This window comes from Aulonocara sp. 'chitande type north' Nkhata Bay, linkage group LG12 (assembly GCF_057382095.1).
Source record: "Aulonocara sp. 'chitande type north' Nkhata Bay isolate Kocher_YH1m ecotype deep benthic linkage group LG12, A_spYH_male_GT1.1, whole genome shotgun sequence".
Lineage (NCBI taxonomy): Eukaryota > Metazoa > Chordata > Actinopteri > Cichliformes > Cichlidae > Aulonocara > Aulonocara sp. 'chitande type north' Nkhata Bay.
The window spans coordinates 10,333,073-10,355,870 of record NC_141355.1 but is presented as its reverse complement, the minus strand read 5'-3'; the positions used below and the strand labels follow the sequence as shown (position 1 = coordinate 10,355,870).

Sequence of the window (22,798 nt, the reverse complement as noted above, 5' to 3'; positions counted from 1 at the left end):
CTCATATAGTGATCTATGAAATTGTTCTCTATATATGCAGTGAACCAAACTGAATGCTTAATGGAGTAGCATATTTAGCCACTAGAGCAGGATGTTGTTGAGCCAAATGCACACACAAACAAACAAATAGTACCCCTGCAAATTCAAGCACAATTACACTGAAATGTTTTTTGTAAATCTCCTTTTCATACATAAACACTATGACTGGTAAAGAAAAATTCAAGCAGACCTAGAGACTTGTCATCGACACCCTGCTGACACCGCTCGCTACAGAAGGATTTCTATACATGTGACAAGAGGCAGTTAGGAGAGTGAAATAGACTGTAAAAAGGTAAATGGTGCTGCACTTGAAACCTCCTTGTAACTGGTTGCTAGCAGGTTGCAGAAATTTCCATGAAAGATGCTGACTTGTCTGCAGACACTTGTCAAGTGCAAGTTTATAAAGTGCAATGCAAATGGAGGCCATTCACTTTTAAATTAAAAGCCAGAAACTGAGACTTTCTCAGTTTTTGTTTTGCTTTCGAAATTTTAAGTCTCAGTACAGCTCGGAGAGTAAATGGTTTGCATCCATGCAAACGATGAGCTTCTGTTTGTCTGCTAGTGACAAAAGCAGCCATGAGAAGTTTTTTGAAGAAGAACCCTCTTTCTGACCAATTTCAACTGGCAACAGCCAGCAACCACTGCCCAGCTGGTCGGCAGATGCACATTTTTCTCTAGCAAGTAAAAGTTACCAAGTTGTTGCTGACTGGTCCCTGCCCCAGTGTGACAGGCCTCACATACTGAGTGCACCAGAAATTATGTCCAAGCACACTAATCAATGTTTGTTTGTTGTTTTTGTACTGTCTGTGTAAACAGATACACAATGAAGAAGGTGCAAGTAGAAAGTGCACCACAATGCTTGACGGCGTTCATGCAATGTGTTTTTACATTGCATCAACATTTACCACTTAAACAAAAGCTGAGTGTAAAAGGAGATCAGAAAATCTCTGTTTCTAAATTTACATAGGATATGATAGCCCAGCTCATGTGCTCATTATAATACTTTCCATCTTTCAACCTGTAAATAGCTCAGTATCATTTTATTTACTCTTGACATATAAGGGACAATGCAAAAAGGAGGGGAGCAAAAGTAAGCAGAATATAATATAATTAACAATATGGAACTTGGAACTGTGTCAAACTTTGAAAAAAATATAAAAGCAAAATTAAACTTACACGTAGATAAAGTTTTTTATTTCTTGCGTATTTTGTGTTCTTGTGTATTATTTAAACAACACATCACATGTGGCACGAAAGCAGAAATACTTGCAGTTTCGGATATGGTTTGTCATAGTTAAGGAGTCAGTGGGCTGTGCAGCCTTCCTGAAGATGTCAGAAAAGGCTGATGTTTGCTAGTTTATACTTTCCCCTATTTCCCCTGTCACAACATCTTCCACAAGAACATTTACTGCACAGCAAGGTTCTTTGAATGCTGCTTCATGTTGACATTGCTCTCCATTAGGCAAGTGTCCCTGCTCCAAGCGACACAGAGCATGCAATATGATGGAATGAGCAGAGTGAAGTTGATGCTTTCTGTGGATTAATATGTATTATTAAAATTTTATATCTGACAGCCTGGCTTTTTTCCCATAATGTACAGAAATGTGGTAAAATCCCTTTCTGTCATCTGTGCATCCAATAACTCAACATTTTATGGCAGTGACAACCTCTGAGGAAAATAAAGTCAATATGTAAATAGAGGAAACTGCAGTTTCTCTGGTGGCATTGACTCTCATGTCACTCCTTAATATCTACATTGGGTAAAGTTTTAATGACACATCTGTTCATCTGTAATATCATCCCTGTTTTCATGGGTCTACTAGTTCTTACCTTTACTAATTTCATTCACTTGACCTGGTCACTTTGTTTGTGCCATTGGTGCCTTTCAGAACAGTTTTAATAGAGTAACCTAACAATTAAAGGGACTGACTGATTCTTATATGTCACGGCCAGCGGGGGCAGACCGTGTGGAGAGTGTGTGTGGTGGACCCAGGAGCGAACACAGGCGAGGAGACGGGAGTGAACTTAAACTGAAAGCGAGCCTTTATTTGGGCTGATGCAGAAGGGAGTAGACAAAACATAACAGGGGCAGAGACTGCAACTAACCAAAAACCTAAACTGGAAAAACACTAACCTGACTGAAAGGAATAACTATGATCACTGTGAACAGAATGCTGTGCAGATGCATGGAAACTGTGAACCAAATGGCGTGACGAAACAGACATGAACATGACCTGCACGGTACCTCATCGTACGGCTGCATGAAAAACAACATAAACCAAATGGCAAACATGAACTGCACAGAATCCTGAAAAACACTTAACTTGAACAGAGGGGAAGTACACAGACGACACGACAACGAACAAAGGAAGACTGAGGACTTAAATACACACATGAGGTGATATGGGGAAATGGAGACACATGAGAACATAGCTGACTCGAATGAAACATAATGACAATACAGGGGAGAGTAACACTAACTACAATGAACAAAGAACACCAGACTCTTACAAAATAAAACAGGAAACACGGAGACATAGACATGGAGATAAAACATGACATGAACTTAACCGCATAGACATGAAACGTAGACGCAGGAACCAGGGAGACTGAGTACAGGCAGAGATGACAGAAATAACTAAGAAATAAGGTCTGAACAGCAACCTAGAATTTAACTAGATTGAAAATGAATACAAAAAATACATGAAACTCAAACACTGGGTCACACGACCCAGTACCGTGACACTTATATAGTAGGGGTGCAACGATACACAAAATTCATGGTTCGGTTCGATACTTTGGTGTCACGGTTCGATATTTTTTCGATACAAAAAAAAATGTTCATGCCTTTTTAATTTGTCATTTATTAAAATTATAAAAATATATTTTAACTCAAAAGTACAGTTTTTAAATTTAATGTTGCTGAAACAACAAAGTAATAAAAAATAAATCTATCTGATCGAGAAATCACTCATCTTTGGAAAAGAGACTTTATTACAGAGAAATGGCTCTTTCCAAAATAAAAGCTATACTATACGCTTCTTCTGGGATATATTATCAGCAACATATTAAACATATCAGGTCCCCATAAGGAGAATCATGTGCTAACAGCTGTCTAAATGACCCGGGTAAAGTTTGTAGCATGCGTGCTTGTTGTTTTTGTCTGCTTCCACTTGTCTTTGCACTAGGATGATGTCGGAGTAAATGTGCAGTCATATTCGTTGTGTTCCCACTAGTGCTGTCAGCGTTAATCTCGTTGAAATGACGTTAACGTCACAACACAGCAAATATCCGTTAACGAGCTACCGCGGCTCGCCCCGTGCGTGGGGCTGGACGGCCAACACGTTAACGAGCAAACTGCGCTAACGCACAAGTTCCCACCAATGTAATTGAGCATTGCGTGGCACATCCGACATACTGTTTTACTTTTGTCCATGACGCGCTTACCTTCAGGGTCATACGTCACATGAAAACCAAAATAGTTCCAAACGCCAGATCTGAATTAGGGTGGGGGAGGTTCAATTTGCCATGTTGTAAGGAGAACTTCTGTCTCGCTAGCTTGCCCTGCGCTCAGTGAATCTGCATTTGACTACTCCGCCTAGGCTGCACTGTCGAGCACAGATCCACTGAGCGCTCAACACAGACAGCATCGTCAGAAGGAAAGTTGATAAAATAAATAAACATCACCATTCACACAAGCACTTTCTTCTATGCTCTCAAATGCTTTCTAACTAACATGCACACTCAAGTGGATGCATTGGAAAGCAACTTGGGGTTAGTATCTTGCCCAAGAATATTTGGCATGCAAATTGTCTGAACCACCAGACAATCTGACCTGCTCTACCTCCAGAGCTGCAGCCACCCCAATTAACATGGCTTTTTGTGTAATAAAGACGTTTACGATCTAATACAGCTGTGAGGAATTCTAGCATTTAATTATTCTGTTAGCAATAAAAGGCAGTAACTGTGTCTATGTTTTGCAGTTCAATAGTTTATGGATGCAATTGACGAACCTTGCTAAGTTTGCTAGTGTTAGCTGATAACCATAGACAGCATAAAACACAGAGTCAAACTGCAAACTGCAGGACAGAAACAACTGCATTATACTGCTAACCCAACTTCGGCTCTTTGCAAGCACTTGTGCAGACAGCAATTTAATGCTAAGCTGGCCAAGAACCCAGAGTAGTGTTAGAGCAGAGTGAATGAGAAAGATCATAATTGTGTCCTCATTAGAATAGGGATTTGTGTTGATGTGTGGGACTGTAGCCTATGGGGTTATATTGTTAAATGGTAGTAATGAGACAAAATACTTTAGGTCATTTTATGGAGAAAAGCAAAAGTAATCTAACAAGTAGTGTAACAAATTACTTTCACTTGCAATTAATTAAGTAGAATGGTGCATTACTTTTATGAAAAGTGTTCTGTATAATATGTGTAATACACTACTTTTTTGAGTAACGACCTCAACACTGATCACAGCAAAGAGGGGAAATATCCCCAAACATTTGACCACACAGCATGCAGTTATTTTAGCATAAAATTTTGAAAGGTCACGATTATGGTGACTCTCAAGGTGGAGCCAATGAGAACCCAATCAGAATCCATGAGAAATTATAAGGGATTGAATTGATAAGTGATATAGATAATTGAATCAGAATAGCTGAATCCTTATCAGTTCCCATCCCTCCCAGAAGCAATGTCCATATTTTGTAATATCTAAGTTTGTAACCTGGCAGACCAACTCTTGTCCAAATAGGGTCACTTGTGGTGGCAGAAGAACACTAATGCTGAAGCTTTTATATAGTCTCAATAAAAACAAACCCATGCCAAAACAATAGAGCTTCCTAATAGAGCCAAGCTAATTGAAAAAATATGGTGTCATAAAAAAGGTGAATTTACCACTGCTATTTCAGAGTCATATGTGAAGCAAGGCCTATTAGTGCATTTCAAAGTAATATATATTTTGACTGTTTGCCTCTTGGAGAAGAAGTCATCATACCCTTTCTGTCACATCAGCATCCATCAGCCCCGAACACAAACATATCAATCAAACCGATGCTATCTGTAATCCTATCTGATGTGGCAATCTGTGTTCAATGGTCTGCCACCTCGTGATTACCAATTCCCACGCAGAGATGAAAGCTATGCTGCCATGGACGGACTGGAGCTCAATGTGCCAAACAACCTTGCTCCCAAGGTGCCTCTGCAACATTGTTACATGATGATGTTGGCTTTATAAGTCAGAATGACTCTGGCACACCCGCAAAGGAAACATATATAGATGAGTGCAAATAAGCAGATGTTGCAAAGAATTAAAGTTCTTTTACAGGACTAGCAAGTTCATACTTTAGAGAGACCACAATAAATTGTTAAAACAAGTAATACCTACTATATTTGAACAAGGAACAATATTCAAAGGCTCTGTTTAATAGGCTTACTTATGATGCAGTGAGCAAGGACTGAAGAATAAAAATAAACCAATAAAAGATACATTAAATCCCATTATGTCCAGTTCAGTATTAAAACATCTATCTAATAAATGAAAGACTTTCTCCCCCTCTCTCACTGTGTGTGTGTGTGTGTGTGTGTGTGTGTGTGTGTGTGTGTGTGTGTGTGTGTGTGTGTGTGTGTGTGTGTGTTCTTTGCTTTTGTTATAAACAATTTATTTTATCTACTTCAGACTGGGCAGATGTATATGAGGGACCCAAGGACGGTAAGTTTTGAATTTGAAGTTTGAAGAAGAGCAGTCTTCATGATTAAGCTAAAGGTTTTCTGTTTGGTGTACCAACAATCATCAACCCTGTCTGTGAACAGGTAAAACAGGCACAGACATCTTGACATCTTGGAAGGGACCTACTGTATTAAGTGTGGAATTTCGTCTATCCGATATTAATAGCAATTTTAAAAAGCATCACATTCATAATTTAATGCATATTGTCAGGAAATGGTTATATAAGATTAAAAGGAAAGATGGGAGAGGTCTGAGGCATGAGCTAAAAATTGATTAGATAAAAACAGTAATGGGAAAATTGATTAAACAGGCCTATGCTGGTAAAACAAAATTATTCTTAAATGCCTGTAAAAGTCTGCATTGACAGCTACTTAGTAATTTACAGCAGTGGTATTGGTGTTGTAATCTAGCAACTGAAGACAAGAGAAAAATTATTGTTATTAGTTTTGTATGAGATATTGCTAAAAGGGACCTAAAACACTTAACCATATTCATTTACAGTATATGCTGTTACAGTGATGAATGCTTAACTGACTGAACATGGCCACTGTTTTAATAAAAGAATCAGCATATCTGCATGTAATCTGTGTGATGCTTCTCACTCTTCTTAAATGGTCAGTTTCAGGCAGCTTTTTTTCTATTCTGGGTTCTTTATTACATCATTTACAAGGGACATTCCTAATATGGTGATCTTAGCTTTGTAAACCATTGTGAGGGCTAATCAATTAGAACTTAAACAATCAAAACAGACATGTATGGGGAAATGGATGAATATAACTAGCTAGTGGTTAGCTCAGTTAGTACAAGCACTTCTTTTGCAAAATCTCATATAACATATTTGCAAATCTGTACAATAAAACAAACAAACATGTAATTGTAATTGTCGCATATTGTATACAGATATAAACTATCAACTCAAAAGTATGATACATGCAGTTCACATCACAATGCAATAGACAATACAGATACATATTTCTTTTCTTTACTGAGGGTTATAAAGCATGACCCTATCCCTTGTAAATGCTTATAAATTTATTTTTTTATTGAGCACTGCCTTGTAATTAATGGTTTACAACATATTTCTTTGATGTACAGTGGTCCCTAACGCGGTTCACCTTTTGCGGCCTCGCTGTTTTGCAGATTTTTTTGTGTGCAATTTTGCATGCTGTTTTTTTTTTAAATTTCTTTAAACTTTTTTGTTTTACAGCGCATTGTTTTCTGCGTCCCAATTGGCTGTAAACCATTGTCAATCAGTCTCCTCCGTTCCGTGTCTCCTGTACAGTACAGAATGCTGGGGGTAGTGATGGTAAATTTGATTCTTTTTACTGAATCGAGTGTTAATGAGTCACTCACCAAAGTGAATCGGGTTTTTGGAGTCATTTGATTCACTGAGTCAGTTGACCAGAGAGTGCAAAAATTTTACATTTTCACTCAAACTTAATTTGTTTCCCTTTTCATGTAAATCCCACTGCTAAGATGAATGATTAAAAAAACAAACAAAAAACAACAACAACTATTTTATAGAGAAAAAAGAGCAAAAACATTTCTAAAATTAAGCAATTTCCTATCAAAATTGCTTAATAAACATTTATTTTGTTTATTTGTATTTTATTAGTATTTTCCTTAAGTGTGTCAAATATATATTTTCTCATCTAAATGTCCACTGCGCTGTGAGCCAGGGGGCGGTAATGCGCCTTAACATTGGTTGCCAACCAAGAAGAAGAAGCTGTGAGCCAGGAGGGAGGGGGTGAGTGAGTGATTCATTCGCTCGCTCTATGATTCAGCACAGGAGGGAGGGGGTTAGTGAGTCCTGAGTGATTCGTTCGTTCTTTGATTCAGCACAGGAGGGAGGGGGTTAGTGAGTGAGTGCGTGGTTCGTTCGCTCTATGATTCAGCACAGGAGGGAGGGGGTGAGCGAGTCCTGAGTGATTCGCTTATGCTTACGATTCAGCACAGGAAGCGAGGGGGTGAGTAGCTCAAATGTGTTGTTAGCATGTTAGCAGCGTGATGCTACTCTGAACCGAGGAGCTATTTTCTTGATGTGAGCTTCTACTCAGGGTTTTTTCTTCCAGTTCAGAGTAGAAATGCTTTTGTTACGAAACTGGCTGTTGTTTCCCCCCCCCCCCACAATTTTAATTATAAGCTAGATATATTTCTACTAATGGAATTAGTTTGCTAACAGCAACAGGGATGAGTCAGTGAGTCAGTTGGGCTTGTGAATCATGATTCACGAGTCAGTAAAGTGATTCTCGAGTATTGAACGATTCGTTCACGAATCGAACATCACTACTGGGGGGCTCCCAGGAGGTATTACGGTGTGTTCACACCGAACGCGATGGACGCGAATAAAACGCCCCAAACGCCCCTAATTTGACGCGTGTACATTCGCGTCTCAACTCGTGTCCAAGAAAAATCCATCGCGCGTCAAAATATGATATTTTGACGCGCGTGACGCGCGTGAACCGGAAATGTGGGAGGAATGTGGGAGGGAGTTGTGCCAGACCTGGTTTTGCAAGATGGCAGCTATCGAGCTAGCGCTTGAAGAGAGAGTCTCCCTTCTCTATGTACTGTGGAGAGCAGAGCAGCAGCGTAAAAGACGTCCTCGCCGTACCTGGGTCCATCAGGTCCTCCAGGCGCGTGAGCAGTTTGGTGAGTTTCACCATTTGCTCCAGGAGCTGCGCCTGGATGACGGCAGATTCCAGCGATATCATCGTCTGTCACCCGGCCAGTTTGAGGACCTGCTTTCCCGTGTCGGTCCCAGAATCGCCCGCCTAGACACCAATTACAGGCGCTCAATCCCACCTGCAGAGCGCCTGTCCGTCTGCCTGAGGTTAGTAAAAGTGGTCAATACGGTAGTCCTTTATTGATACCTGTGCTAATATATGCTAAACCATCCATTTATACACTGCTAACATGGATGTGCTATGCTAACAGTGAATGCTGTCGGTGTTTACTGATGGCATAGCACATCCATGTTAGCAGTGTATCGTGTATACACTGCTAACATGGATGTGCTATAACAGTGAATGCTGTCGGCGTGTATAAACTATTGTTTATACACTGCTAACATGGATGTGCTATGCTAACAGTGAATGCTGTCGGCGTTTACTGATGGCATAGCACATCCATGTTAGCAGTGTATCGTGTATACACTGCTAACATGGATGTGCTATAACAGTGAATGCTGTCGGCGTGTATAAACTATCGTTTATACACTGCTAACATGGATGTGCTATGCTAACAGTGAATGCTGTCGGCGTTTACTGATGGCATAGCACATCCATGTTAGCAGTGTATCGTGTATACACTGCTAACATGGATGTGCTATAACAGTGAATGCTGTCGGCGTGTATAAACTATCGTTTATACACTGCTAACATGGATGTGCTATGCTAACAGTGAATGCTGTCGGCATTTACTGATGGCATAGCACATCCATGTTAGCAGTGTATCGTTTATACACTGCTAACATGGATGTGCTATGCTAACAGTGAATGCTCTCGGTGTTTACCGATAGCAAACTGGTACTGTTTATAATATTTCTAGTGATACTCAGATGGTCTCATCAAGTCCCGATTTAATTTAATTCGATTTATGCTGTTATCAGTGGTTGAATGATAGCATGGCTGTGGTGTCATAGGTATGGTGAGCCAGATCATCCCCCAGGTAGCGACGGCCATCTGGGACTGTCTAGTGGACGATTTCACGGCTGTGCCTTCAACTGAAGACTGGCGGTCCATCGCAGAGGGATTCCAGGAGCGCTGGAACTTCCCCCTCTGTTGTGGAGCTCTGGATGGGAAGCACGTCCAGACGAAGGCACCCCCCAACTCAGGATCCATGTTCCACAACTACAAGGGAACTTTCTCCTTTTTAAAATTTTCTTAATAAATGGATCTCTACTCCAAAATAACCTAACCTCTCTTTATTCTCTTAAGTAACTTGTCTTCACTATGTTCCTATAACCAGTGTGATGCAAAAGTTTGAGCAACCTTATTAATAGTCATTATTTTCCTGTATGAATCGGTTACAGTAAAAAATGTCAATTACATATATCATATAGGAGACACACACATTGATATACACTACATATTTATGTTATTTCTCTTTTTATGTGTTGCCAATATATGCACCTGCTTTATTTAGTGTAAAGTTATTGCACACTTTCTGTAAATCCAGTGAACTGCATTTCACTTCTCAAATATCACTGTGTGTCTCCTATATGATGTATTTAACTGACAATTTAAATTGTGACAAATAACGATTTGTACAGGACAATGATGGCTATTAACAAGGTTGCCCAAACTTTTGCATCCCACTGTATCAGTATATTTTGTCATTAGTATAATATGAAATAAATTCTACTTGTGTCAAGTCGGGTGCCAATATTTGCTGTGTAGTAGAACAGAGACATTTGTCATTATAAATGTTTATTTGATAAAATATATAAATTCAGTAATAAAAAGATTCAACATAAATATATGAAATTTAACTATTTACAGAGAGACAGGAATAAAAAGGACCCAGCTTGGAGTGGAAGAGCCTCAGGGGAGAAGGAGGAGAAGAATAAGAACATTGTTTCTGCCCTGGAGAGCTGCTGCCTCATCAGAAAACTACTGATCATTAGGGTCCAATGTTTCCAAATTTAGCACAGCTGTGCTGTTGTCAAAAACTAATTTATGAATTTGGAATTTCACGAATTCTCGTGTCTGAGGCGGCATGCTCTCCAGAGCAGGAACAAGGCCGAGGAGGAAATACTCTGTTGCAGACGGGCGTGGCCTCTTTAGGGACTCCAGGATAGCCAGCTCCACCGCCGATGGACCATCCTGGGACCCTTCCCTCGACCGCCTTCGAGCTCTCCTCCTCTGTGGGCCTGTAAAAAACAGAACAAAACACCACAAAGAAATGAGAAGGCTGCTACTAGATTGTCATTTTCAAAATTGAAAAAAACCAGGATATGAACAGATTGGTTGTAGATATTTAGTAAAGGTGATCACAAGGGAATCCAAGCAGTAAAAAGCTATCAGTGCTTGATGTTCATACCTGTGGGTGCAGCAGCAGGAGTGGAGGGACCAGGGACTGGGGAGTCAGGAGAAGCAACAGGGGAGGACTCTGCTGCATGATAACTTGACTCTATCAAGACAATATTAAATGTTAACAGGTTGAAGACAATAGTCATAGAGAATATTATATTATTATATACTTATTATTATATACAGTGGTCTCCCATTTATTGCAGCACATGAACAGTAGTCACAGTTCTCACAAGTTGATTCTCAAAGTGCAAACCTTTGTCGATTTTAAAACGTAAAAGTATTATGCCGCGCTTTTTCTCCGTCTGCGGCGCCACTTTTGTGCGCCTTTTTTGCTCCCGGTGCAGGTGTCTATTTCCGAATGAGGGTCATAGTTATGAGTGTTTTTGTGCTGTTTTTTTCTATTTGAAGTGATGGTTATCAAAACCAAACATGATAAGTTTGGCAAGCGCAGGAGACACGACACGGAGGAGATTTGTCATTTGGGCTGCAGAATGCAATGCGCATCGTTGAAAGCTGTACGGTGCAATAAAAAAAATCAGCGAAAAGGCGAGGCAGTGACGGATGAACAGCGGGACTACTTTATACTGTTTATTAATAAACAAAATATATTCCTGTATGACAACACGCATAAATTAACTGCCTACATTAATTAATTGTAAACATACCTTCTGACTGACACTCCCCTGCTGCCTCTTCGGGCTGTCCCTGGTCCTCGGGGGAGAAGTTCTCCACGGTCCGCACCATATTACCGCTGGTCTCCCGCGGGGTGAGGAAGGGGTCCAGAAACCCCATGACCGCGAAGAACTTCCATCTCCTCCCCGATCCTGCTGCAGACCCACTCCTCTTCTCCTTCTCTGACCTCTTCTCCTTATTATATGTGTCCCTGAGGCTCTTCCACTTTCTCCTGCAGATGTCCTCTGAATAAACGCATTATCTGGTTAGCGGAAAGGTATTTGTACAACAGTGGGAAAATCGCGGGACAGTAGGCGCGCTTGCTAGCTTTTGCACGGCTTCATCGGGTCAGTCTGAAAATTAAAAAGAAGAAGGAATGAACTTACCAGGTTGCCCGATCTCCTCACTTATGTGTCTCCAAGCTAGGTCCTTTTTATTCCTGTCTCGGTAGAAATAGGAGCTGGCATCATATAGCTCGGGGTGGTTAGCCACGGCGCTGATCAGCTTTTCCTCCATACTGAATGAAGAATGAAGGGCTTTGGCTGGATCTGCCCCTTTGACCTAGGTCAGAGCCACGTCACCAGGCTCCTGATTGGTTGTCGCGGCGCGATTTGACGCTGGAGTTCAGATTTTTCCAACTCGAGCGGTAGACGCGAAACGCGCGTATGCACAAAGTGCAACACAAAAACTCACGCGCGTGGTTTTATTCGCGCGTCAAACGCGCCTGACGCGCTACACTGACGCGCGTTTCACGCGTTTTGGCGTTTTCGCGACGCAAATCTGCTTCCGAATTTTCGCGGGACCCGCAATCGCGCGTCATCGCGCCTTTCCATTGACTACATGTAAACCTGACGCTCTATTCGCGTCCATCGCGTTCGGTGTGAACACACCGTTAGAGAACTGAAACACCTTAACTGGCTTCTTTTAAATCATAGAAGAAGTAACTCTATCCTGAACCACTTCAAAATGACCAAACTGCTATCCTATCTCTAATGCTTCATTTATTCCAACATCCTTTTATCAGTTTACTCCACACGTACACGGGTATTTTTGAAAACACAGATTTTCTGTTTCAGTTTAAAAACAAATTCCGTCCTCATGTGCAGTTTTAAAAGAATATTTCCGTCCACACAAAAAACAAAGTCAAACGCTTTCAAGGACATGCCAAATCCTAACCATGTAGAAATATTGACCAAACCTTAAGTACTTCTGAAAAGTTTTTGTGTTTTTCTGGAAAGGCAGCACTTTTCAAGTGTCTTCATCATTTCACATGTTAATAACTAAAGACAGTATTTTGGATTTTGTCTCACTGGCTCCCTTGGCCAGAGTTTATTCAGTAAAGAAATAAACTGAACATTTTACATTAGTCTGAGTGATTCATAAGTCGCAACGCTGTGAAATACGGCTGGTGTAGACTCACAACTTAGGAATGGACGAAATGCATATAGCATGCATACATTTAATTGTAAAAAATTTTATTTATTCAAAATCGACGTTGGCATCAGGATTTGGGTTGTGAGAGCTCATGTGTTGAAGCCATGTCCAAAACTCACTCTGACGCCTCTGTTTTTCTAAATGGAGGTACAGTAACTGCATGTGTATATGTAAGTGTGTAAAAGTTGCAGATAGTACAAGTAACAGCAACAGTATTTTGTCTATATTCACCATTATAGAAATTAATCACATGTAAACAATAATGTGGCGCCCAGCATGACGTCAAAACAGGCGCACACCTTTGACGTTGCGTGACTGAATCTCTATTTTCCTCATCCAAAAGTAAATGCAAAAACTAGTTTTTGAAAGTTTTCACCCTGGCAGAAGTTTATTCGTTTACGGTGATCCAAAACACAGTTAACACGTGGACGAAGGGCCCAAACGCATAGAAAAAGCTGTGTTTTCAAAAATACCGATGTAGGTATGGACGTAGCCTAAGAGAACCTAAGGGGAGAGGTTTTTAACGGCTACAAACATGCTCCTGTGCATTCCACCAAAATTATCACCCACTGATTCCAGTGGAGGTCTGCTTAACATTGTAATGGCTACCTCTGTTTTGTCTATTTGTGGAGGCACTGTTCATCATCTACACATAAAGCATAGAAACCAGCTTCATTTTACCCCTTTCAGAAATTATATATTTTCAAAAAAATATTGTCCTTTGTCTCTTAAATAGCAGATCCAGTGGGGTGATGATGGCTTTAGACTAAACTTTTAGTGCAGCAAAATAGAAACCAGAAATTGTATTCTTTATGCTATGTTTGATGTAAAATGTCAAGTCCTGTATTAATGAAACGTTTTTATGAATCACATTTTATAATAATTTCACAGTTCTTCCTCCCCCTTTTCCCCATACATAGTTACTGTCATGTTACAACCTTTTGCATTACTGCAGCCTTTCCACATGTGGGGACTTTCTCATTGCCCTTCCCAACAGTGAATGTAGCTTTGTAAGTCCTTTTAAAAAAGTAGAGCTGTTTTCCAGCCATCCGCTTCCGCTTATCCTTTTCAGGGTCGCACTGGAGCCTATCCCAGCTGTCATAGGGCGAGAGGCAGGGTACACCCTGGACAGGTTGCCAGTCTGTCGCAGGGCTAACACACAGGAGGGCTAAAACACAGGGACAAACAACTATTCGCACTCACATTCAATCCCGCATTCACACCTATGGGTAATTTGGATTAACCAATTAACCTATCCCCACTAGCTGCATGTCTTTGGACTGTGGGAGGAAGCCGGAGTACCTGGAGGGAACCCACGCAAACTCCACACAGAAAGACCCCGGCCTCATGGTGGAATTGAACTCAGGACCTTCTTGCTGTGCAGCAGCAGTGCTAACCACCGTGCCACTGTGCTGCCACGTTGTTGTTTACATGAGATGAATTTCTATAATGGCGGATATAGAGCTGTTTTGTTTTAGTAAATATTTGTATTCACCACTGGTATGCATGGTTTGGATTTAATATAGTATTTTACATGCTGCAAAGATTTTCTACTTTATGTAGCTACTTGTCATTGCACATGTTTTTATTGAATGTTCTTAGATAACATACATAAAACATGACTCTTTTCTATGTACTCCTTTCATATATTAAAACATAAGTTCTTGTCTAAGATCAACAGCTTTCGAACTTAAACACAAACGCAAGTGACACTTGTAAACATAAGTAAGAGTAAATAGCACCATTCAAGATTTGCAGGATGTGAATATATAAGAGAAGCCAATTACATGCGTATTCAGTCGGTAATGACATGTCTGTTCTTAACTTATTGCTCTCCTTTGTAACTGCAGGCTTCACAGTACATAAAGTGGTGTTTTAGCCATTGCACATTTTAAATCAATATTTTATATTTATTCATTTATTTTGTGAATTACTACAGAATGATTTATGGCAATGTTCAGCATAGATGTCAGTTTCACCATGCTGACATTATTGAAATCAGTTTATTCAGAAGTTTATGCCTCAGACCTGAAGTTTTCATTTACTTTGCTTTCCATTTAATGCAATGACATGTTATACAGCAAGTCAACTATGTTGATAATTTATAAATGAATGAAAATTATTTACTTTTATGCATTTAAAGGCAGATTCAAATTTCTGAACGTACTCATCACCTGAAGATTGTGTAATTTTCATTCATGTTTAACTTGTGTGTGCCATTCTGGCTATTTTTAAGCATAGTAGCTCTAAAAGATTTGCTTGAAATCTGATTAAACTGTGTAGAGGTGTGGAGTGGTGTTATGATATTTTGATACCACGGTAAGCATTTACAGGATATTGTTTCATACAGGAAAACTGTTACTCAATAAGGCCCATATACTAGTTGTTTTTCTCTTTCTCTGTGACCCAAGAATTAATGTGTAAGACTTACAGGCTGGTACCTCAAGGTCGAAAACACCACAGAGATGAGACCACTTCCTTACTCCCATCCTCCCTTTTTTCTTTATCTCCTGGAAAAGGCTCGTTAAAGGCTAGGTGGTTTGTTTCAGAATTCACTAATGAAAGAACTCTGTATTTTATGTCTAGGAGTGTATTTTGCTGGGATGATCATAAATTATAGCTGAACTGATAAACTACACAAGGGATACTTTGCTCAGAAGGCAGGAAGACGTTTCCTTATTTAGTCTGTACCGGTTTGAACTGGGAAAGCTGACACACGAACCTTTTTTTTCATCTATATAAACTGCTGTGTATCAAATAAACCTTTGAGTCGATTGGGAAGGCAACCTAAAGCAGTCTCTGTTTTCTTGTTCTCCCAAGCTGCTCCCGAGCTCGTACTAACACGCTGAATGGCATACCTGAGTGTTACTTTAAATAATTAGGAATCTTAGAAGGAAAGGACAGAACTCTGCTTATCGCTCACGCCACGGAGGAAACCCGGGAAGGCAATTTCCTTCAATCTTGGTGTCAGAAGTGGGATCCCTGACAGAAGGTAAATATGTGTCTTTCATATTTATATAAAGACCTATTATACCTCTCTCAGTGATTGATCCATAAAGAAACGGGATATGCTGACGAAGTTTCACTTAGTGATCCAGAGAGATACACTGACGACTTCCTCAGTCCCCGAATAAAGTAAATTAACCCTTGTGTGGTGTTGGTGGACACAGGAAGTTGCCTGTTGTCTTGAATATTTTAATTTTGTTTAAAAAAATAATAATAATTAATTGTTTAATTAAACGTACGTTAAAAAGTGAGAAGTTGCTCACTTAGAAAAGTGACACAGAAAGTTGCCTGTTGTCTTAAATACTTCTCGTTAAGTGAGAAGTTGCTCACCAAAGAGTGACACAGGGAGTTGCCTGTTATCTTGAAACGTACGTTAAGAAGTGAGAAGTTGCTCACTCACAGAAAGCTAGTAAATAATTAAATTTAATTTTGTTAAAAAAAAAAAAAAAAAAAAACGAAAGAAAACTGAAAACGGGTCTCACAGACCCGATTACCATACAAGGGTTAAAAGCAGTAAATTAAAAGCAGAAAGAACACAGGAAGTTGCCTGTTGTTTTACGAGAAGTTGCTCGTTAAGCGAGAAGTTGCTCGCTAAGTGAGAGTTGCTCACACAAACAAAAAATTGCTAGCAATAAATTTAAAGTGACCTCAGCTGTGCCGCAGCGAAAACACTAACATAAATCCTCCTAGCGTGTAAACCCCTCTGGAAATCACTGAACATGGGTCAGAATAATTCAAAGACCACAGACAGGTCCGATAAAAAATCTAAAGTACCTGTAAAACCAAAAATTAATAAAATACAAAATAAAGTCTCAAATAACGGCTCAGTACAACTCCCATTTCCGGTTACGTGTAACCTACATCCGCGAATCGGTGAAGACGTCCATGATCACGTATCCAGAACATGCAGGAGTGCTTATGTGACTGACTTTGTTTACAACTTAAGAAGTTCAATGCATTCTAATTTCTTTTCGGAGCCTTATCCCGAACGATTATCGCCAGAAAACAGGTCAGTAGAAATGTTGAATATCATTTGTGATAAGAAAAGTAGTCTGCTTAAAAAGTCCTGTAGAAAATATATGATAGAATGCCGCGACGTGATGCATCAAATGTTACCGCTATGGACAAAAGGAGGGTAAATAATGACAAAGTCGCCGATTTCTTTAAGAATCTAAAGAAATTCCTGCTAACAATGTCCAGAGACAAAATTGACTTAAATGCAGTAACTATGTGTAAACAGAAGCCTGATGAATCCATCCTAGTATTCATAAAACGCTTTATGCACTGTTGGACAAGCTAGAGGTGCAAATTTAGCTCAGTTTTCCAGCAGCCGCAGACACCCAAAGCAAAAATGAATTTGTGTATTTAATTTAACACAAAGGGTGAAGTGTTTGCTGACACTGATAACAGCTTATGTTTTCTCTGCCCTATGTACCGACATGATGGAGAAGGAACATCCTCTGTGTCAGCTGGACCCTCAGCAGAGAATGAACTCAACATCCTTTTTGTCCGGTACTCTATGTCACACACTGTGCCAAAAAAAAAAAAAAAAACGTGTACAGACGCCACTAACAGGTAATCCCATGACTGGGAGCCACACTTTTGTTTCTCTCACACTGTTCAACAACATGATAACTGCTCACACAAGTGAAGGTCAAACAGTGATTTTGTCACATAACTCAGACATAGTTTATGACATAACTACACCATGTCGTCACATAGATCTAACCTACCCTATCCACTGTACTATTTCTGCACTTACGTTGCCAGCTGAATACCAGAATATGACATTGTGGTCAAAAAGTGAGAATGATATAGGATTTATTGACTGTACACTTTATCACGTACACTTATTAAAACACAACAAGCAGTATATGTCAAGCAACATCCCATTTCTGCCGAAAAAGCCGCAGTCCTAGATGTCATCATAGGAGATTTATTGACTACAGGAGTAATAAAGCCCACACTCCTGTCAATCCTGTGCCAAAGCCTAACAAACCTGGCGTATGGCGTTTCATACAAGACTTAAGGCAAATTAATGCAGTCAACATTCCTCTGCCACCTCTCGTTTCAGATGTTCACAGCATATTGACATGCATTGCATACACATTTTACCGTGGTGGATTTATGCTCCGCTCCTTTTTCTCAGTACCTGTGACACACAGCCGTTATTTGCATTCACACATAGAAATAAGCAGTACACTTGGACTCGTTTGCCCCAAGGCATGATAGACAGCTCTGCTGCTTTCTCTATGGTGCTTCACTCCTCCAGGGCTGCACCCTGATCCACATGTGGATGACCTCCTCCTCTGTGCTGAAAGTGAAAAACTATGTCAAACTGCTACACACATGCTTCTCCAGCACCTCCAAAAGACTGGCCACAAAGCATCAGCAAAGAAAATGCAGTATTGTCAGACTTCTGTTCAATATTTGGGATTCACACTGTCTCACGGAAAACGTTCCATGACTGCAGACAGGGTCAAAGCTGTGACCTCTATCCCTCGTCCCACTACACAGGAGGAAATGTCGTCCTTCTTAGGCATGGTGAACTATTGCAGACAGTGGATACCAGACTGTTCTTTTCATGACCACATTGCGTGACTGTTGTAAAAAAAAGACAAGCCTCCTCGAATACTGTGGTCCACAGAAATGACTGCCTCTTTCAATGCATTACAGGGAGTGCTGACCTCCGCCACTCAAAGGTGCTGCCTGAATTGTTCAGGAATGCCGGCCTGCCTGAGGGCAGTAGCAGCTTGCTCTATCATGATAAGGGACTGCGGGAAGCTCACACTCTCACATGACACTATTCTACACACCAATCACCAGGTCACGACCATTGTAGCAAACATAACTAAACAACATATGCAAATCTCACTATAAAAGCGAGCAGCACACCTGATTCGCCAGCACATTTATTGATCCTATGCTGTGTTCTTCTGACCGACAGGATGGCTCAGACAGGCTTGACGATCATGACTGCATGACACGTATACAGGAATCCACAGCACAACGTCCAGATTTAGAGCAAACACCTATCTCAGACTCAGCCACGGTTTATGTGGACGGGTCCTGTTCAAGGCCGAATGACAACTCATTTCTTTGTGGCTATTCAGTGGTAACAGTGCCTGACATCATACTAGAGGCTCACTCATTACCATTTCACTCAGCACAAAAAGCAGAGCTCATGGCTTTAATACGCGCCTGTGAGCTACATTTGGATAAGCATGTGACGATTTACACAGACAGCCGCTATGCATTTGGCGTTGTGCATGACTTTGGCACATTGTGGAGACAGAGAGGATTTAGATCTGCTGATGGAAAATAAATTGCTAAATTCTGATTTTGTTCAAAGACTTTTTCAGGCTATACAGCTGCCATCGGCCGTTGCAGTTGTAAAAACGAAAGGACACAGTACAGCTGACACAGACGAAGCAACAGGTAATGCCTTAGCAGACGTGACAGCCAAGGCTGCAGCTGCATCACAGCTCCCACCTCCGCAGGAAGTATTATCTGTGCCCCTACAGCTGCCACTTGTTACACTCCCAGACTATTTAGACACAAATGTTGATTTAAAATTCATACATGAGCAAGCCTCTGCATCTGATTACACCTATTGGGAGAATAATGACTGTACCTTAGATGACAGAGATGGCTTATACAAAATCTTAAGCGTTTGATTGCCCTCCCATATTCCCTGATGCCAGTCCTTGCCCGACATTTTCACTGTGTGAGTCATGTCGGACAAAGAGGGGTAATAGGGGCAATAAAATCAAGATTTGTAAAAACATCACATGCAGTAAAAAGCATATTAGCAACCTGTCTAACATGTGCGCGAACTAATGTAGGTAGCTCAAAAGCAAAACATCAGCATTTACCACAACCAGATTTTCCATTTCATACATTACAAATTGATTTCACACATATGCCAGCACAAGGAAGCATCAAGTACTTACTGGTAATAGTGGATCAATTTAGTAAATGAGTAGAAGCTTATCCAACCTCAAAAGAAACTGCAGAAGTAGTCTGTCAAAAGTTGAGCAATGAAATAATACCCAGATTCGGAATACCTCACCAGATTAACAGTGATAGAGGATCTTCATTCACATTAGAAGTAATTCAAAAGTGTGCTAAAACTTTAATGACCTGGGTCAAATTACTTCCTCAAGTCCTCTGTGAGATTGGAATGACTCAATCTGCAGTAACCAAATTATCTCCATTTGAAATAAGACTATTTCCAACACCATGGTCAGCTTCCAGAGGGGCACCGCTAGTAGAAGGTGATGTATATTGCATTGTCCACTGATGTTCACAACCTGGTAGAAAAACTGAATAATAACTATCAGAAAGTTTGTCTCTCTCAGCTTTTCCCCTCCACAGTTCCACCAGTGGAGACAAGGAGATGCATGTTGGAGAAGCCACTAAAACCAAGGACACTCTGGGAGGCCGCGCGCGTTCCAGCCCCCAGGCTTTACTGGCAGTGACGAAGAACCAGCATCCTTACGGACGGACAACCTCAGTGGATTCATGCCAGCAGGGTTAAGACCAGCCCAATCGGACCATCCCAGGCGTCGGATCAAGCAGACGACATCTCCGGCGAGCCAGCGCCCGGAACTAGAGCAAATAAACACACGGGTAGATGACATCTCAGGCGAGCCAGCGCCCGGATCCAGTGCACACACGCAATCACTGATTAACACACAACGCCTGAAAGAACAACAACAAGGTACTCAAACATCCAGCAGGAACAGAAAGCCAAAAGTACCACATGATGTCTAACCTGATAAAGCCAGACTCATTTCATCCTGATAATGGAGAAAATGAAATGCCCATTGTCATCATACGACGCTTATTCAATGTCTCTCGAACCTGGGACCAGGCCAGAAGACAACTGAAGAACTGTTTTTCTTATATATTGTCTTATATATTTAGGTTATTTATCATATCTATCGCATTAACCTTAGGATTTCTCTTTGCTATTTTGTATTGTAAACTGCAACCATGTTCACATTTCTGCAGGTCATATTTTGCTGACTATACCTCATGCTCCATTTTGCAAGACACCTACTTAATGCACTCCTCACGCTCCCTAAAATCAGTAAATAGCAACATAGACGCCACTAATAAACCATTTTATGCACCCTCTAGAACAGGAGCTAACGCCTGGTATGAAAATGCCAGAACAGCCGCTCGTGATTTAGGAAACAGTAACTGTTATGTCTGTTCAAAGGCTAATCCAGAACAGGTAATAGTAGGATACCCCATATCCGGTTTCCCCCTCACTGAGGGACTAGAGAAAATCAGCGGAAATAATGCTCTCTTTAAAGACGCTTTACAGTTGACTCTGAGCCCTCTCGACTGCCTACTTAGACACACACACACACCAACTAACCCTGAGACTCCATTAGGCGAATTATTGAAGTTATCTAATGACACCGCAGGGACCTGCGCCCCAATGAAACGCCCCAAGAATAGGTTAAAGCCCTCACTGCCCTTAGGACAGATCCCTCTCCATTTTAATACTAGTATGATATGTCTGCGCAGACTAAAGTTAACTGGCCCAGACACACACATAGATTATACAAAGGATAACTATACATTCTTCTCTGACTCCCCAGGTGCACGCTGTAATGAGACATGGCTAGCTGTCTCTATGGCTGAAGTTGTATCATATCTGGAGGAACACACACACAGTTCAAGTTCGAGCAGAGAATCGATCATTGTTCCCCCAGACGGTGTATTAAATGACACTGACTGGGGGGAGTTAGTTAAATCACACATGGTCACGCGCCTAACTAGACCAATCCCACATGCTTATTGGTTGTGCAATAATACCCTTAGATTAGCTTTACCTGTTAATTGGACCGGTACCTGTGGTCTAGTAACCGTTGATGTTTGCTGTACTTTCATTCCCAATAATACTGCTCCTAACGGTTCATTCACACAAGCTATGAATAAACTTGAAGCATTGCAGATAGAACTAATTGCCAATACAGGTCACGGTCAGTGGCTAGATAAGTGGCTACAGGACACGTTTGGAAGATGGAAGGAACTAATTGTAGCCTTTGTAACCGTTGCAGCATGTTTTTGATGATTATTGTCTGTTGTGTGATACCATGTATACGCTCTCGGAATTTTTGATATTAAGCTTCCTCAAAGGACTAGTTACATTTATGATTTGTTTCACATTTATGATTTATCTTTATATTATGTTATTACATTCTGTCTTTATACTATGTTATCATTACATGATAAAAGGGGAGAACTGTTATGATATTTTGATACCACGGTAAGCATTTACAGGATATTGTTTCATACAGGAAAACTGTTACTCAATAAGGCCCATATACTAGTTGTTTTTCTCTTTCTCTGTGACCCAAGAATTAATGTGTAAGACTTACAGGCTGGTACCTCAAGGTCGAAAACACCACAGAGATGAGACCACTTCCTTACTCCCATCCTCCCTTTTTTCTTTATCTCCTGGAAAAGGCTCGTTAAAGGCTAGGTGGTTTGTTTCAGAATTCACTAATGAAAGAACTCTGTATTTTATGTCTAGGAGTGTATTTTGCTGGGATGATCATAAATTATAGCTGAACTGATAAACTACACAAGGGATACTTTGCTCAGAAGGCAGGAAGACGTTTCCTTATTTAGTCTGTACCGGTTTGAACTGGGAAAGCTGACACACGAACCTTTTTTTTCATCTATATAAACTGCTGTGTATCAAATAAACCTTTGAGTCGATTGGGAAGGCAACCTAAAGCAGTCTCTGTTTTCTTGTTCTCCCAAGCTGCTCCCGAGCTCGTACTAACACGCTGAATGGCATACCTGAGTGTTACTTTAAATAATTAGGAATCTTAGAAGGAAAGGACAGAACTCTGCTTAT

At 40.6% G+C, this 22,798-nt stretch overlaps 1 protein-coding gene and 1 long non-coding RNA gene across 2 annotated transcripts; one reads left to right on the top strand and one right to left on the bottom strand.

Annotated features, from left to right (window-relative positions):
• The first annotated feature begins 7,690 nt into the window (after positions 1–7,690).
• Positions 7,691–9,680, top strand: LOC147316941 (uncharacterized). Its single transcript, XR_015131758.1, has 2 exons — positions 7,691–8,600; positions 9,411–9,680. It is a non-coding gene; the product is annotated as an uncharacterized LOC147316941 (long non-coding RNA).
• Positions 9,681–10,119: 439 nt separating this feature from the next.
• On the bottom strand, positions 10,120–12,233 carry LOC147316940 (uncharacterized). The gene is made up of 4 exons (XM_086313479.1): positions 11,862–12,233; positions 11,469–11,720; positions 10,811–10,900; positions 10,120–10,640 (listed from the first exon to the last, which is right to left on the bottom strand). Exons 1-4 carry the CDS (start codon positions 11,989–11,991, stop codon positions 10,381–10,383), a joined length of 732 nt encoding a protein of 243 aa, XP_086169605.1. The 5' UTR covers positions 11,992–12,233; the 3' UTR covers positions 10,120–10,380.
• Between the last annotated feature and the right edge of the window lie 10,565 nt (positions 12,234–22,798).